The sequence below is a fragment of the Fundulus heteroclitus genome, chromosome 16, assembly GCF_011125445.2.
Source record: "Fundulus heteroclitus isolate FHET01 chromosome 16, MU-UCD_Fhet_4.1, whole genome shotgun sequence".
Classification (NCBI taxonomy): Eukaryota; Metazoa; Chordata; class Actinopteri; order Cyprinodontiformes; family Fundulidae; genus Fundulus; species Fundulus heteroclitus.
Window position 1 is genome coordinate 32,261,969 of NC_046376.1, and position 18,548 is coordinate 32,280,516.

General features: G+C 44.2%; 1 protein-coding gene across 7 annotated transcripts in view; it reads right to left on the reverse strand.

Moving 5' to 3' along the window:
• Nucleotides 1-1,167: 1,167 nt before the first annotated feature.
• Nucleotides 1,168-18,548, reverse strand: part of caskin1 (CASK interacting protein 1) — a 160,223-nt gene continuing 142,842 nt past the window's right edge. For 6 of the 7 annotated variants that reach the window (XM_012857857.3, XM_021313621.2, XM_012857865.3 and 3 more), the window contains 8 exons: nucleotides 15,976-16,077; nucleotides 15,292-15,430; nucleotides 14,124-14,267; nucleotides 11,008-12,224; nucleotides 9,419-9,751; nucleotides 8,580-9,180; nucleotides 7,107-7,611; nucleotides 1,168-6,208 (listed from right to left, as the gene is read on the reverse strand). In XM_012857857.3, coding sequence (XP_012713311.2) covers nucleotides 6,112-6,208; nucleotides 7,107-7,611; nucleotides 8,580-9,180; nucleotides 9,419-9,751; nucleotides 11,008-12,224; nucleotides 14,124-14,267; nucleotides 15,292-15,430; nucleotides 15,976-16,077 — 3,138 coding nt within the window. In that variant the 3' untranslated portion in view covers nucleotides 1,168-6,111. The remainder of the gene's footprint in view (nucleotides 6,209-7,106; nucleotides 7,612-8,579; nucleotides 9,181-9,418; nucleotides 9,752-11,007; nucleotides 12,225-14,123; nucleotides 14,268-15,291; nucleotides 15,431-15,975; nucleotides 16,078-18,548) is intronic. The other variant, XM_012857849.3, reaches the window with a different exon arrangement.

The window sequence follows — 18,548 nt, forward strand, 5'->3', positions numbered from 1 at the left end:
TGCCAAATATGGTTGAGATTCCAATTCAATTCAGGTTTGACCTGTAATTATTTTTTATAATTAAGTTTAGTATTTAAAGGTCAATTTAAAGTATAAGGTTAGCTGTAACGTAGCGGTTGTCATCACTTGATGCTAATGACTTTAGTAGTCACCATGCAGATGAAGAAGAGTGGACTGTCAGGATATATTTTTTATTTAATTAGCACCCCACACACAGACAGGTAACAGCTTGATTAACTCTGCCAGAAAGTAAGTTTATTTTAAACAAATAAAAAAAATTACCTTTTCTTTTTAAAGGTACATAGCCACATTATTTGACATGCACACGTTGGTTGCATTCAAAGTTTTTCTGAAAGATTATCATATCCTGCTGGCGTATTAGTTGTTATTTTGGTGTTTTACGCTTTGTTTTGCTCAATTTATGCAATTAATTTATAATAACAGCAGAGGTACGACAGTTTGCATGTGCGCAGGTGATAAACAAGGAAGCAGCTAACGGCTATTAGCATCTCCCAGTGAAGTGATGGAAAGAATGAAGAAAGCTCCAAGATCTAGTGTAAAAAAAACAAAACACAAAAAATATATAATTCCAAGAGGGAAAAGACGGGAATAGTCCTGGGAAGAACTTTGGTGTTCACTGAAGCGGACACTAAAGCTGCCGAGGCTTAGATGTGACTGCAGAGTTGATTGAGGTGAGTAAATGTCGTAATTAATACTGTGATCATAGTAATAGCAACGTTCTTCTTAGTCTCTACAGTCTTCAGTACAAACAATATATAAATAGGTCGATTGATTGGTTCTTACGTTGCGCCGCTGTTTCTGTTAATGAATGAGAATTTCTTTCTCCTTAATGTTCTGATATCAGGCTCTTAGAGTTGCTGTAGGTTTATTTAATTAATTACCGTTGGCCTTCGATCATGCCGAGCTGCTGCTTTACCACGAGGCAGAGGGGTCAGGCTCGGTGCAGCATTATTTCGTAGTGATTTAGTAGTTCTGTGGTACTGCCCGATGGCGCTACATCTGTTTATATCTGCTCATCGTGCCTGTTGCTGGGGTTCTATTTAGGCTCAAAAAGGACTATCAAAACACTATCAGGATGGACACTATCAGGATGGACATACAAGCTTATTTTATCATGATCAAATGGGTTTTGGTCTTTTATATATATATAAGCATATAACGTGGCTATGTACATTTAAGCTGCTGTCTTGCCATTTACAGTATGTAGGATAGGAAGCATGGTACTTGTGTTTAAATGTGAGGAAATTAGGTCGTTTGAATGTGCGGTGCTTTTGATGTTCCCTTGTTTGGTATAGGGCATGGGTTCCAAAGTGGGGGTCGAGACCGCAAGGGGGGTCGTGATATACCATATTGGGGTCACGAGATGACTTCTCTGAAAATGTTGGAGCGCTTTTACAACAAAGCAACATCTTGATAAACTGAGCAGATATTGCAGGTTTATACAGCTACATTCTTGCCTAGATCGTAATAGTTAATTTTGTGTTACAGGAAGTGTAATATATCAAACTTTAATCACATTGTTAATACATTTCTGAGTTTATTGTCATTCAGATTTCTGACTTTTCAATCTCAGAGAATATTCTAGTTTTAATATAGCAAATGTATGCCTTTAATCATTCAAAATGATACGTTTTTTTTCTTGAATATAACTTTTCAACATTAGAGAACATACAAGTTTTTCTTGCAAATATGTGAAATGAATCACAAAATTTTGAATTTCCGAGAATAAAGTCACAATCGTTTGCACAATTGTTTCAAAGCCCTGATACCAATAATAAGTTAATGCTGATATGCTAAAAAATTATATTTATACCAAAGTATATCTTTGCAAGATGCTCAACATTCCTCGTTTTAATATAGGGGAAGGCAGTATTTTTGATTTAATTTTTTTTTTGGGGGGGGGGGGGGGGGGGGGGTTGACTGTGTATAGTGTATTGGGATAAAAGGATCACCTGAAAACAAAATTTTCTCATAGTGCTCTAGCGGTCAAATTATTATTGGCTTAATTTATCAGAAAGGTCTGGCTGCTGCCAGCTGAAGCCACTGCAAGAGTTCAGCGTGCTGAGGTGACTAAACCTTCTACAGTACAGACAGAGTGTCTACATACCCTCACATGAGTTGATATAATATTAGTATTCCTCAGAAGTGTTGCATATTTGTGTCATAGACGGTGATGCTGAAGCATTATTTACCTAAGCCATAGTATCATCCAAAGCAACTGAGATGAAAAGTATGAACCCAAACAGTAGGATCGAAGAGGACATTAGTGAGCTAGATGCTGTTGATCAAGTTATTTTACTCTTAGCAGGAAAGTGTGCATTTTCCCATGTGACTTTTAAAGTGAAGAGAGAAACTGTGTTCGCTAATGTGGTTTTAATACATGCAACCAACTTAAGCGAAGTGCAACTGGGTGGTTTCCAGTTGTCCAGAAGGGGAAGCAAACAGGACTTCATTGATTTTTAACAAATGTAACTATGATAGCGACGCGGGAAAAAGAGATCAATTCCCTGATATTTTACATACCCATCTACTGTATTGAAGTTAGACCAAAATCACAAAGCAAGGCACATGTTTGAAAGACAAAAAATATATAAACCATACCAAAAAAAAAAGAAAACAACAAAAGTTGCTTGTATTATAAACATCGCCACATCTGGACACATGTAGGCAGAGAAAACAATAAAATGATATAATCATAGAAAAGAACACTTCCTTGAAATATCCCAACATGGTATCCTACAATGATTCATTAGCCTGGACCACGAAAGCATGGAGAAGCAAACAGATTCGGAATACTCAGATTAGATCTGATTACTTTGAAAAATACTCTTCAGGATGACACACACATCATAAATACACTTCTTCTTTTTTTATTTTATTTTTTGCAAATATCCATATATATATTCTCTATGTGATAAGAATTTAAATACCACAACTATTCTCTGAATTAGTATTTATTCATAGACAAAGAGTGCAGCTGCTATGAGACTGATTTCCTTTATGGGGTGCCGAGGAGCACATGAAATACTGGAGTATTGCACCTTTTTTTTTTCCCTTTTTCTTTTGGTCAAATATAACTTACAGAAATAAACCATCACGCTTAACAGTTCTCAACCACTGTTGCTCCACACAACCCCACCGCATTTAGATTCTGTCGCATGTACCAAAAAAACAAAAAACGTGGCTACACGTTGTAGTAACCGATAAAAATGGGGATGTCGTACAGTAGATTGTCATGGCGAAACAAGATGAGGGGCTTGTAGGTGTGACAGAAGCTTCAGTTTAAGTGCCTGGAGTAGACTGTGATTTCCTTTCACTTCAGTTTCATAAAGTTAGGGATGTGGGACTGAATGCTGACCTAATTAGTCGGATTATTAAGTGGTTGACGTACGTTTCCAGAGAGCTTTCCTTCAATCAGTATCGCAACAATGGGAGTATGGCATCGTGATACCAGCAGTTTAAATTCTACAGTGCATATAGTGTCCTGCAAAAGTAATAATGCCGCCTCAACTTTTTCAAAGTTTGCCAGATTCTCAATTGAAGTTAGTTCTGGGCTTTGACTGGGCCACTCAAAGACATTGATATGCTTCAATCCAGATCGCTGCACTGTAGGTGTGGCTTTAAGTTTAGGCTCGCTGTCCTGCTGGAGGATTGGAGCCATCCAACCAGCTTTCTACCAGGATTGCCCTTTAAGTTACACTCAACTCTGATAATTTTCCCGCCTGGTCGTGGCATAGGGAAAAGCGTTATGATGCTGCCACCACCATCGCATTTTGAAAACTGTTGTGTTTTTCTTTTTTTTGGCTCTTCATTTTGTCCACTTCACAACTTTGCATGATTTTTTTTTTTCTGTTGGTATGTGACATAACTGACGATAAAACACATTTAAGTTTGTGTTTGGAACGTGAAAAAGTTCAAGACGCAGAAGTGCTTGTGCAAGTCACGGCATGAATATTGGCCCCCGCCGACTCCCTGTGAAACACACTGAGCCAAATGTGCCTTGGTAAAGGGTTGTAGAGCAGAGAGCAGGGCGGAGCTATGTACGCACGGGCAGTTGCTGCGATTTAAAACATCTTTGTGCAATCAAAGGATTTTGGTGAACTAACTAAAAAAAAAAAAAACATGATACAAACTCAGGTTAGCTGGAAAAGGTTATTTGTGTCAGAAGAGTGTAATTTCTTTTGGGCGGCACTTGGCGGTGTATCCATGCTCCAAGCAGGCTATCCTTCTCAAAAACCTGCCAATGTAACTTGAGAGGGTCGGATCCGTCGCTGAATGGGTCATGTGACTGACGAAGGGGCGACGATGGCGCAACTGGCGGGTTGCCGGTTCAATCCTAAGCTCTCATCGTTGTGTCCTTGGGCAAGACACTACTCATGCTGTGGGTGGTCAGAGCGCTTTGGGGTGGTCGGACTTGAGCGTTATACAAGTACGAGCCATTTACCATGTGATCTAGAGCGTCGCTCATAAGTAACAAGTGTTCCTCGCCTGAGGCACGGTAGAGGCCCAATCATGATGCGACTAATGTGGTAAATTTGACTTTAACACATTATTAATACTGTTTGATTCAAATCCGAATTTTTATATTGACATGTAAAGAATGTAAGAACACGAAACCTTTTTTTTTCTCCAATCAATAAAAGGCGTCGATAAGATTACATTTCCTTTGACTCAGTGTCATTCAACAGTAGCGTGGGCGGGATTATTCACGTATGCGGCGAGTAATTGCGGTTGGTGAAAGGAGAGAGCAGGTTTTAGGGTTTTGGATGAAGTTCAGACTGTCTGACAATGGAACCTGAAGTTTGCTGCTGTACTTTGTCGGTCAGCAGCGTTTTTTTGAAGCCCTCTTTGTTGACCGTGGTGCTTGTGCTGACCTTCACAAGGTGCTTTGGGGCCACTCAGACCCATCTAACCATGCACACCGGGAAATGTCAGACTCCTTTACCTCAACCTTTTCAGAAATAATTTTTTTTTTTAAGTTCTCCACAACACCCTTAACTGTTTCACTCAAACTTTACCTGCTAAATCCTCAAAACCACCTGTGGTAGCCCTACTTTCCTATGGTTTTACTTCATATCACGAAGGTTCCTGTGTGTGTTTGTGTTTGTGTGTGCAAGCCAGCTGCGTGGGCCGTTGTGCTTCTGCTGTGTGCGCGTGGGCCTGTCCGTGTGTGCGTGTGTGTGCGTGTGCAGGGTGTGTGCATATGCAGGGCGATGTAGGCCGCGTGACTCGGGTCCGATCCTGAAATTTTCCACGACGTTCTCGTGAGGCGTTCCGTCACTCACCCTCACCCGCACAAACGCCGCCGCACGCACGCACACCCATCGGGAGGTGAATAGTCTCAGTTTGGTCACATATAATAAATTTCCACCAAGTCATTTTACATCATCACAACACCAGAGGTCACCATTCCACACAGAACCAGGACATCAAATCAAAGAGCTAGAGATTTATATTTATCGGCGTATATCATATATTACTGTGCTAATGCAGGACTTGTTCAGTAGATATAAACTCTCCATGCTTAGAATGTACACATACCATACTATGATTCATCACACAGTTGGTTTTTAAATCTGTATTTGTTCACTTAGAGTCCATCTGGAGCTCTTAAAAGACTCCCGTCGTGATTGCAGTCTTCTCCACGGTGACACGTTTCTTTATTAATCCCTCTTGTGTGTGTGTTTTTTTTTTCTTTTTCCCTCCAAATAGGTTCGAATTTTTAATTCCCTCTTCTTCTGCCCCTCTTTTTATCCACTTTTCAGTGCTGTCGATTCTCTCTGCCACATCTCTGTCCAGGCCTGTGTCGCTGCTCTGTCTCTTTTATTGTTTTTTTTTTTCTTTTCCCCTCTCTGTTTTGTTTTGTTCTTGCATCGTGCAAAGGGAATGAGAAGAAAGTCGAGTTCCTGCGGGAGCAGCGATGGACAAATGGACGGACAGCGGCTCGGAGCAAAGAGGAGAGGAGAGCGGCAGAGAGAGGTGGATGAAGAGAAGAGGTGAGAGAGATAGAGAGGAGGGTTGCCTCTTGTGCCATCTGATTCAGTCCTGATGCAGCGTTGCCATGGAGATTCGCCAGATCGGTTTCTGCTGTTACTCCAACATGGCGTCCAGCTGGTCGGCCAAGTCGTCAAACATGCTGCCGATGTCGTCGAGGATGCTCACCGTGGTCTTCTGCTCCGCCATAGAGCTGGAGGCAAACACAAACACATGCAGGGCGTTACCGCATCCGACAGAAAACGCCCATCTGTAGCCTGATGAACATGTCGGGACAAAATACAGATAGAAGGTGCCTCTAAAAATGTCCGTAAGCCTACAATAACAACAGCCTCAGATCATTGTTGTAGTCATTTTCGGGAAGAGGACATGGTTTCACATCTGAGTATCACAAAATCGGTGTAGCCCTGTTAAACAACAGATGGCTTGTGGAGATTTTGTCCCTCGTAGCCTGCAAGCTGATTTAGCTAAAGCTGGCATCAAAAATTGAGTAATATAGGACTAAGCTCTCAGTCCTGTCTTGTTTGCCTTATTTTCAAAAACACAAGGGAAGGAAATGAGGAGGGAATGTTAAACCTATCTTTATGCAGATAATGTTTTGATAACCGTGTCCACCTGGAAACAAGCCTGTCTAAATTGTAGTAAAGTATTAAAACATTTGGGAATTATCCAGGAATAAAAATAAGCAGAAACTTTGGTTATTACATTCAACAATGTAGCCTTAATTGGAATATTGACCGTCCTTGGGGATCAAAATTACCCAAACTGCAACGGATATCTTTAACACAAAATATTTACAGATTGCTGGGGAATTAAAAGGGGATATTAATGATTGACTTCTCTACCACATGACCTTATAAGAGAACTGAAATAAGGAATTGAAGGTTTCCATATCAGAGGAAATTTGGGTCAACATTTACAGACCACAACTGCAAACATCAAGCTCAGGTCAATGGAGGGGATTCATAAGGAAAAACAGGATTTTTTTCCGACCTGTGATTAGGTGTTTGTAGGTGTTTAGGACTTTGTATTTTATAAAAGGGTGTGTGTGTGTGTGTGTGTGTGTGTGTGTGTGTGTGTGCGTGTCATACTCGTCCTGCCGCAGAATCTTATCCTCCACGGCCTGCAGAGCAGCAGCCAGTGATGCGCTCGTCTCCTCCAGCTTCTGATGCACCAAAGAGTCCACGCCAAAGTCTGCCGTGGTGGAGGCCTGTGGTGAGACAGCGCCCCCTGCGATCCCACTGTCCACCGACACACCACCGATGGAGGAGCGGGGCGGTTTTACGGGTGGCGGGGTCGGGCTGGGAGTGGCGGGGGTCTGGGGCGTCTGAGGAGTAGTGGGGGTCTGCGGCGTGTGGGGGCTTTGAGAAGACGGGCTGGTCGGCTTGGGGACCGGAGGGTTGGGGCTGTTGCACGGCAGGAAGGAGGTGGGTGAACTGGTCTGTCGTGCCACCGCAGAGTGCTGCTTGGCCTGGGTGGAAGCAGAGGTTGGGGAGGCGGGGCTTGTCATTGAGTGCATCAGCTTGGCCGGTTTTGGCGCTGTGGGTGGGGGTGCTGGCTTAGGCGAGACTGGTGGAGGGATCTTCTTTCCTTCCACTGCACCGAGAGAAAGAACAGTCACTTCCAAGAGAATAAAGCAGGGATGTGTACTGTGAGCATTTTCTTGTGTAAAATCAATGAAGCAAAGCAGAAAAAGGTATTCAGCAACATTTAACGCCACTGCCTGCTGAAGCTTATCACCAATACTATACCACTGCATTTTCATTTTGACTTTTAATGATACATTTGAAAGGTTATTTTTCCAGGAGGGAACGGTTGTAGAATAAACAACTTTGATGACTTTTAAATAAAGGAATTAGTTGCTCAAGCATGAATTCATTACTGACTGTCTCAAATCCACAGCTGGGTCAAAATTAAACATGCAGACTCAAATATATATACACACATGACTGAAGCTTGGGAACGAGTGCACGTTCCAATAAACAAACCAAACAAACCAAAACAGTTCCCTACAGGAACATAAACTACTGAAATCCACTTTACCAACATCCAACCAGAATCATGGCAGGAGTTTTAAAAGCTACAAAAAAACTGTTTGGTCGAGATTCAACTTCCTCGAGGATGTTTAACCATAAATGTGGATGTATTTTAGGCTGTATATATAATTTTGACACTGGTTTGGTTAAGAAGAATCTGCTATAAATTCAGTGTTTCCCCTGTCATCATATCAAACCAAATAACTTGACCCTCTTTATCATATATAACGGCAGATAACCAAGGAAGTGATTGAAGGTTACCTTTCCCCTAGAATAGATCTATAACTACTTATAGTAAACATATTAGATAACCTGAAGTTATTTATTCTTTTTACACCAAATGTCATTTTTTTCTCATTGCTCTTCTCCCAGTATTGCCTGGAGTGCTTCCTCCACACTCTACCAGGCGTGTCCCCGGTCAGTGATCCTGGGAGAACAGTTCAAAATGCATCATTAAAAGTCCAAAATGAAGATGACCATCTTAGCCACGATGAGAGTATATACAGACATATGAATTACACCGAGTACCTGGACTTCCGGGAGTCCCCGGCCCCGGCAGCGGAACTCTCTTATTGGGGGCAGCGTGTGGTGGGGTCTGTGGGCCTCCTTGCCTTTTTATCTGAGCCACGACAGGTTTCGGGGAGACCGGAGGCTTAGGTTTCCTCACAGGCCCTCCTTCGTTTACTGCAGGAGCTCCCTGATCCACGCTGTCCCTGCGGGGGGCTGCAGTCACTTGTTGGGGAGCCTGATTCTGAGGCTGATGCTGCAGTTGAGGCTGAGGTTGCGGCTGTTCTGTCACTCCGGCATCGGAGGGCCGGCGGCGTTTGACGGTGGCCGTGCCGTTCTGGTACGGCACCGGCTGTGTGGTGTTGGGCTGCCCGCTGCCGACCGCTTCCCCGTTAGCAGCCGCCATTTCGGCGAAGCCCTCGGGCTCCTTGTCGCGGCTCTTGGGCCGGCGTTTGACGGTGGAGGACTCCTGGAGGGTGAAGTCCGAGCCGTTGGGGTGGGACTTGGAAATGCGAGGCCGTCGTTTTAAGGTCCCGGTTGCTTCGGGGGTGTCCTCCGGGGTGAAGCCCCCGTCTCCCGGGGGGCCGTCGCCGTCACCCTGCAGACAAACACAAAATACACACTAACGGAAAGTTCATACATTCATGATAAGAGGTCATAGTTGCACAAACAGTCAAAGCATGAACAAAGATAAATGGAAGGGACACTTAAAGCTGAGCAAGCGCATTAGCTTCACTTTTGCTTTGCACAGTAGAGCACACTGACTTTTAGAACATTACGTAGATAATGTAGAGTAGAATAGATTGACTGACAAGTAGACAAACACATATATATGTATATGCAGCTAGTTAGATAGTTACCTGTCCTTCTCCTTCTCCTCGAGCGTGCCGGCGGATCGTAAGGCTTCCCTCTTCGGCGAACGGTAGGTTCTCGGATGAGTTGCCGCTGCCTCCGGGGCAGGGGAGTGGGGAAGATGGAGGGAGAGGAGAGGAATTTACAAGAGGAGGCGAAGAGGAGTTTACAAGAGGAGGGGAGGCTTGAGGTTGGGGTTGGTTGGAGGACGGGGCAAAATCAATGGGAGTTGGTTGTTCCCGCCTGGCAGCCTCCACCAGCTCAGTTACAGGCCCGCTGATGGTTCTCCGTCGGTTCACAACTTCTCCATCCAGGCCGATGGCCTCCCGGGTTTTTCCCACCTGAATACACACGATCAGGTTAAGAAATTTAAAGAAGTTTGACCCCTACAAGGCTTCCCCTACATTGCTTGTGGCAAAGTGCCAACAGGACTTCTTGTGGCTACATTTCAATATAGCTTCCCTTAAGGTCAGCTTTGTGGGGTGCATCACCAATAGCTGTCCTGTTGAAATATTCCCTAACCTGTGGACTCTGTTTACCAACTAGATGACCCCTGAATGCCATTGGTTTCACTTTGATATTATTAGGGGTTACCAGAGTCAAGCAGGCTAAATTCAAATGCGCACATTTCTGAATTTGTTTTTGAAACAAACTTTGCAAACCAAGAATAACCCTTCTTCCACATCACAACTATGCACTACTTTGAGTTGGTCTATTATGTAAAAGCTCAGTAATACATTCAATAATAGTTGCACCCAGTGCCCCCACCCTCCTGAAATGAATGGGGCCCTGGGCAAGCCACTATTTCTGCCCGCCCTCAGGCAGTTAAAGTACTGGAAATGATCTGAGATTCTGCCATCCTGCTATAAGCAGGTACCCTAGTATCACGGGGCAAGGCAAGACAACTCAAATTCTTTTGTATAACACATTTCAGTAATAAGACATTTGAAAGTGATGTACATGAACAGAGCGTTAGAAAAGAAAACATACAGAGGAAAGCACGTTGCAGTGGAATAGTAGCAGCAGGTCAAGACATATAAGAGAAGTTGGAGTACAAACTTCAACATTAACATTCAAAGGCAACTCTAAACAAATTGATTTAAAGGAACTCAGGCTTTCAGCACTTTTGCAGTATTCTAAGTATTTTAAAGTCTATTCTCTGAGATACAGAGAGCCAGTGTAAGGACTTTAGAACTGGGGTGATGTTCTCTACTTTCTTAGTCTTAGTGAGGACGCGGGCAGCAGCGTTCTGGATCAGCTGCAGCTATCTGATTGACTTATTTGGCAGACTTGTGAAGACAACATTGAATGGGGCATCCACTCAAAACGAGAGCAACCATCTCCCACTGGGTGCACATGCACAAAAGCAATAGAAAATATGTTGAGTGCACAACTGGCATACACGTTTTTTTTATCTTGTTCTTGTGTGCTCCCCCCTCCCCTTCTGATGGTGCCCTAGCAAACTGCTCATGTGACCAACAAAAAAACCCCATCACTGATAGTGACGTGATAACATGTTAAAAATGAAAATAAATATGAATACTTTTGGAAGGAACTATAAGTGAACTGCCATAGAGCGGCGGATGTATGCCCATACCTGCAGGTAATTCCTCTGCAGTGCCATGCCTTTGGCCCCGCCCCCTATGGAAGACATCTCTAACATGGCGGCGATGCTCCTCACGCTGCCCACGCTGTTGGTCTCCACGGCAGCCGTCTCCACGGACATCCCCAGGTCGCTGGCCCGCCGCTGTTGGTGGTAAGGCACATCCAGCATCCCTCCTGTGGTGGTGTGTGTCTGCAGCTGCGTGTTGGCCTCCGTCAAGTTAGAGTTGGAGGTGGAGATGGCAGAGCTGGAGCGTTTCGGTGGGGGCGGCGGAGGACCCTTCTTCTTCTGACGCAAAGCTAAGGTCTGGGTCTGGCTGCGGCCCTTTTCCTGGTTACGGACAGAATGGCTGCGGCTGACGCGGTGGGTCACCGTGGCGTACTTGCCTCCGTCCGCTCTCACAACCGTGGGGCCCTGAGCTACTGCTGCCTCTGCTTCTCTTTCTCCTCCTCCACCTCCTCCTCCTCCTCCACCTTCTCCGCCCTCTACCCTCTCATCACACTCCCCATCTGAGACGGCGTATCGGTTGAGGCTGTGGGGATGTTTTTTCTTGAGGGCTGAGGCTTCCACTCCCTCGGCCTCTTCCAGTTCGGCTTCAGGTGGTAGGCTGAGGTGTGGAACCGGCTGCTGTGGGTTTTCTCTTACCTCCATTACCTGCGTCTGTGGGTGGTGATGAGGATGGGGCTGAGGCTGCTGTTGAACTTGAGGTTGCGGCTGCTGCTGCTGCTGCGGCTGCTGCGGCTGGGGGACTTGACACGGGGCTCCACGCTGGGTCGGAGACTGAGGTGGGTGTGAGTGCGACTGAGGTTGCTCCGCTTGTATTGGCTGAGGAGATGGTTTGTTTTTGCTCTGTGGGGAAGCTGTGCTCTGAACAGAGGAGGCGGAGGAGGAAGATGACGTCCTGGTCTTGGTAGGTGTGTGTGGGGGGGTGTAGGGAGGTGCTGGCTGGTTGTGAGAGTGACGGTGTTTGCCTTGCGATGAAACGCTGCCTCTATGGGACGAGGTGCTTCCCTGGCTGCTTTGCTGCCTCATCGTCCGCGCCTCCTTCTTCGGCGGCCCACAACCCGCAGGAATGCCCTCGTCATGGTCCTTGCTAGGGTTGCGAATTCGCTGAGCTCTGACCTCCTGACCTGGGTGAGTGATGGCATTCTGTAGCTCTGAGCTCAACTCGCTGTCCTGGAAGGTACTCATCTTTGGCGACATGATGACCTCTGAAAGGAGAACGAGTCTTATCAGTTATAGTATATATAATTGTCTAATTAGATGTTGTCTTTTATAACAAGCAGTTGTCCTACATATTTCTAGGACTTTCAAAGTTTTTCCCAGATTGAACTTTCCAGAGTTTTCAGTCTTTATGTTCATTTTTAAATCTAAAATACCGAAATACTAATAATCGCTTTGATTCTTTTGTTAGATATTTCTGTGGAAGGAAGAAAAAAAAGACACATAGAAAGGAAATTAAAAATAGAAGTAGGCAGGACAGAAGAACAGAAACAAAGGATAAGATTTTGCCGACCTTATAAAGCAGCAATGGTGGAGCTTGCCTAGGACACATGAGCGGTTGGTTATAGCGCCAAAGTGCCAAAACAAACTTAGCTATACCAATTTAAAATCCACTGGACATACATCATCAGATTGGACTCTAGAACAGTGGTCTTTCCCTGTTGCCACACCCCGGGTTTTAATCAATGGTTCCTAATTAGGCTTCTGGAAAACGTGATAGCCGTGCTGAGAAGCTAATGCAGTTCTCCTAATCAGCAAAAATACAGAGACACATCTAAAACATGCTGTATATGAGCAGGGTTGGGTATCACTGGAAGATTTTGGTTTACAGAGGAGTTCATGGTCAACTTCAGAACTATTAGATCCACAGGCCCTCTAACTGTAAAGCTAGTCCAGGGGCAGCGCATGGTGTGGCAGAAGAGAAGGCTCCCCACACAAAAATATCATTAGCCCTCAACAGAGATGTCTGAGGCTTGAATCGCGACCTCAGGACATCTGCAGTATGTGTTACCTCCTTCTTCCTCCACCCTTCGTATCTGATATTTTACATAAAAGTCACTAGTGCCACAAAATTGGGGAATAAATAACATGTCCAAATCACCACCCCTCCGCCACTTTGTTTGTTGGCTGGCACAAGGTGTTTGCTATGATTAAAACTGTCGCTCTTTCCTGACAGAAAAGTATGAGACAGATGATCTGTGAAAAAAAACAATGAAGCTCCTCTGGCTCCTCCCGGTGGCCCTACTGCCATTTGCAGAAATACACCAGTCCCGGTCAGAAACAACCAATCGGAGCCAGGAAGAATGTCTGGTTCTGATTGGTTGTTAGCAGTGTCAACCACTCATGTACATGCTCCTCACACCCCCTCCCCCGTGTTTTTGGCCAAACATTGTGCTTAGCATTATAGCTAAACATCTTACTATTAGCCTCATCTGTTCAACAGGCAATGCTCCACGGGTCTTCAAGCTCTTCAAAACTATTTTTTGAAGTCTGTAGTGTCTGGAAAGAAGCTCTTGGGGTTTCGTGACCTTTTCGAGGATGTTGAGGTAAATTTTCAAAAAAATTGTCTTCTTCCCAAGTCTAGGCATCTTAAATGCCTAGACTTGGGAAGAAGACAACAGAAGATTGTTGACTGTCCTAAATGTTTTCACTGGAAACCTCTTTTTCACACTGTACACTGGACTTCTAATTGTTCAGACATGTAACCCTAACCACTCTCAGATTTAGGTGTCAAGGTTCAGTGCTGATTGCATCCCTCGTCAGCATTGTGTTTAACATGCACCTATATGCTTCAAAGCAGAGTTGAAACCCTTGCTTTTAGAGGCCACTTTGCATTGAATTATCAGGATCTGGCTGCTACATACCCTTATAAATCCAAAGGAAACAAGTTACTTAGTTTCTTGGATAAGCACTTTGTTAAAGTCGTTAAAACAGAAAATTAATTTGACCTGCAAAGAACAAAATAACCAGTACCACATCATTGTTCTTTTATTAGTATTTCCAAAAAAGGTTGGGGCTACACAGATTCTCCTAATAGAAGGAGTTTTACATGATACAACATGTTGAACTATAAATGGCAGATAAATCAATGGCATCTCTTAGCTCACCATCCAGGGGAGGGCTATCCATTGAGATGACTTCCTGCTGCTGGGTGATTGGCGGTGGCTTCTTTCGCAGGGAGCCCCGCCCGTCTGAGCTGCGCTGCATTTCAGCCAACCGCTTCACGGCCAGCATCAGCTTCTTCTGGTGACCTTCAACAGTAACACACAGGGGTTATAAGTCAGTTGAATAAAGGTCACAACAACAGAACTAGCTATTTAAATATTCCTCTAGCTCTTCAGGAACTGTTTACCTGAAACACAACTGGTAAAATAGGCAATTTCAGCAGGCGACTTGGCTAAAGATGTAGGTTACTGACAAGCAAACGGAGGATGGTCATTTTAATACAAACTATAGTTTTCATTAAAGCTGTAATACAGTGTTAACTGTCTTAACCTCAGAAAATGAATTTTAAGTTTTAAGTTTAAATTCCTATTAATCTTTTGTTTTTTTTAGTGTGAACTTTCATGCAAATGTGCTTTGTGTCATTGTGGCATGTGTTAGGAAATTAGAATATTGTCGAAAATTAAATTATTCAGTTCAAAAAGGGAAAACTATACAATAGGGAGATTCATTACAGAGGGATGTCTTTTAAGCAATTATTGTTGTCAGTTTTAATATTTTACAGCATCGATCTAATAGAAAACCTAAGATTAATTTCTTGCATATAGTATTACAACATAAGACCAAAACAAGTATTTTTAAACCTGAAATGTTGTGTTTTTTTTTTTTAACTAGTTGTCTAAATATTGCTTTGTTATCCCAATCATCTTGACAAAAAAGCTTAGTAAATATTCCTCCCTTTTCCACTGGAGACCTTTCTATCATTTGTCTCTGTTGATAAAAAAAAAATCTCAACTGACAGGTTTTGCGCCATAATAAACACAAAATATACAAGGTGGGTTTAACATTTTCACCCAGATTTTTACCATGTGCGCTGGTGGCAATCATTTTAGTATAATCACTTTTTCTGTAACTGGACTCTCAGCTTTGCTGTGCCAAATTAGATTCTATGTGAAATATTCAGCCTATGAGGTTGACACTTTTTAAAAAAAAAAACGTCATTCTTTTCTGATAGTGGCAGCATTTGTCGACTCTAACTTGAAGGAGGACATAGATTGTCATGCTTGTCAAAAGGCGGACTTACACATGACAACATATGCACACACATCTCACCCAGTTTCGTGATTCCTATTTCCTGCAGGTCTTCCCAGGTGATGTCCGTGATGAAGTCGATGTTTTCATAACCGTTCTGCACCAGAACCTGGTGGTACTGGCTCAGACCTATAGCCGACAACCATTCCCCCAGGTTGTTCTGCAGGAACACCAGAAGAATGTCGGCTTGTTAAGCTTAGCAATGTCAAACGTGATGGATCACACAGTTTTACTCTCACGCAGCTGCCTGCAAAAGCATTTACACCCATTTTGAATTTTGCACTTTTTGTCACATTACAACCACAAACTTCAGGATATTTTATTGGAATTGTATGTGAGGAACAAACACAAAGCGGCACTTAGTTGTAAAGAGGAAGGAAAACACAATTTTTTGTTGCATTTGCCTTTATCTGGCCCCTTTACTTTGGCACCCCTACTACAAATCCAGTGCAAGCACTTGACTTCAGAAGACTCTTAATTAATTTTCAGTGAAGGCCTGAAAGCTTAGGAAACATTAGGGAAGGAACTTTGAAAACCAGTTCTTGGATTTAAAAACCAATGCTTTTCCTTCCAAGTTGCTGGTTGTAATATGACAAAGTGTAAAAGGGGCGTGAAGACTTCTACAAGGCGATGCAAGTTCCAGTGACAAGTTCAGAAGAGCGAGTCTTTCATGCAGTCTCCCTCTCGGTTAACAGCTGTACTCACAGGCTTCTGCTCTGGCAGCCACTCTGTGACACTGAGCTTGTTAATCTCTGATGTAATCTTCTTTCTGTGGCCCGGTTTAGTTATTCCGATCGCTGTCAGATCCTACACACACACACAAGCAGACAAGCATGTTAGTGTCATATTTTGGTGGCTTTTTCCTCCACAGCATTGCAGTTACAGCGGTCCAAGTGCCCAGCGGTGTTTCTCCCTCTTTGTGTCTCTTTCTCTCGCTCACACGCGCACACAGAGGAAAGACACGAGACAGCATGACATCTGATGAAGGCTTCTGCCAATTGGGAAGAAAAAGCGTGATGATGTAAAATGTCTCCAGATTCAATGAAAGGCAAAGGAAGACAGGAGTGCAATGTCTGCAGTGATAGGAAGCGCCTCAAAGGCCTGACCCGCCTGGTTTCTGACAACATAACTCGCTGTCGTAGACACACAACAAGACACTTTCACAGAAAACACAAACACTTGCAACTGCCTTGCATGCTCACAAGGACACACACACACACACACACACACACACACACACACACACACACACACACACACACACACACACACACACACACACACACACACACACACGGTTGGTTGCGTAACTAAAGACAACTAAAGGAAAACCCACCTAGGCAAGAAAGCCTATTTAAACACAACCGTGAACCCTCCAGCATATACAGAGAGCATATACATATAAATAATTCATAAATACTGAAAATTATTTATATAGTGGGATGCACAGCGGAGAGAGTCGCTCTAGTTGCTAAGGAGACAGCAGCAGGAGGGTAGAAGGTGGTAGAAGAGTCAGAAGGTCAAGTGGAGCCTTTTTTGTTCCACATAAATGCTTTAGATCGCTTAGAGAGTTTTAATATAACAGACTGATAACATGATTAAACACAATATGTGGTTATCAGATGATGATTTCGTCAAATAAGTGAAAAAAAGGTATTCAACCGGTTGTGCTTCCCTTGGCAGCAACAACCGTCATCAAAGGTTTGCAATAACTGGGACTGAGTCTACCACATCTCTGTGGAAGAGCTTGGTCCCTGTTGCTCTTTGCAGAATTTTACCATTCTGCCACACTGGAGAGCATTTGATCACGACAGGTCAAGCTACAGCTTTTCAATCACATTAAGTCAAAACCTTGCCTTTTTTGTGCTTCTGACTTGCAGGTGTGCTTTAGATCGTTGTTCTACTGCATAACCCTAGTGAACTTCAGCTTGGAGAAGAAAAGCAGGTCCAGGGCCATCACACTACCAATCTACATCCTCACGGAGCTCAATACTGTTTCTGCACGGAAAGGTTTGAGTGTAAAGGAAACCGCGTGGCGCTGGAGGAGCCGTAATAGGCGTTGTAATACCTATGCCACTCCAGTGAGTGGCGCGGTAATGCTGCCACAGAAGTAACGAAGCAAAAATAAGGAAGGAGAGCAGGGCCAAAACAACGGATGCAGGAAAGAGGCACAAACACAAAATTTGTTCACAACAAATTGAATAGTGTCTGAAACACAACTGCAACTCCAAAGTCTGCCGTTGTTTGTATTAACCCACATATGTGAAGGGAGAGGCGAGGTCTACACTGGCTCCCATGCTCACGCACGCCAGTTTGTAGTCTGCTGCAGTTTCCAGGCAGAGCTGCAGCAGAGTGCGGCTTCAATTTGTCCCAGTCTAGGAGCAGGTTTCAAATGTTGCTGAACCCCCCGTCTGACCGAGAAGTGTGTCGGATACAGCCAACCCATCTTCGTGGGCACAGGGCCTAGATGTTGTTCTGGGTTTTCTAACCTCCTGGAGGAGTCATTGATGTACTCCTGGAGTAATTTGTCAATGAGTTTCCTGGGCTCTCCTTTAGAGATAGTGTGAGGAGCTCAGTCATTCGGGGAGGACTCAGAGTAGAGCCGCTGCTCCTCCACGTCGAGAGGAGCCAGTTGAGGTGGCTCGGGCATCTGGTCAGGATGCCTCCTGGACGCCTCCCTGGTGAGGTGTTCCGGTCACGTCCCACCGGGAGGAGGCCCAGGGGAAGACCCAGGACACGCTGGAGGGACTATGTCTCCCGGCTGGCCTGGGAACGCCTTGGGATTCCTCCTGAGGAGCTGGCCCAAGTGGCTGGGGAGAGGGACGTCTGGGCCTCCCTACTGAAGCTGCTACCCCCGTGACCCGACTCCTGATAAGCGGAAGAGGATGGATGCATGGTTTTGTCCACGTTCCATGTGTTTTCCATTTGGTGAATTAGGGCTTTCAATGTGGTTGGCTGGAACCCCAAAGCTTTAGAAATGGCTAAATGGTAAGTGGACTAAATTTCTATAGAACTTTTTTAGTCATGGTGACCACTCAAAGTGCTTTACACTGGAGCCACATTCACACAATCACGCTTACTTACACACAGTTATACACCAATATACAGATCGGTAGGCAAATCAGGGTTAAGTACCTTGCCCAGAGGCGCATCAACATGTAACAGAAGGAAGCTGGAATCAGATCCACAACCTTCCAATTGTAAGACAACTACTCTACCCACTAAGCCACTCTATCCCTTTTCAGGGATATGTTTTCCACACCACTGTATTTTTAAAT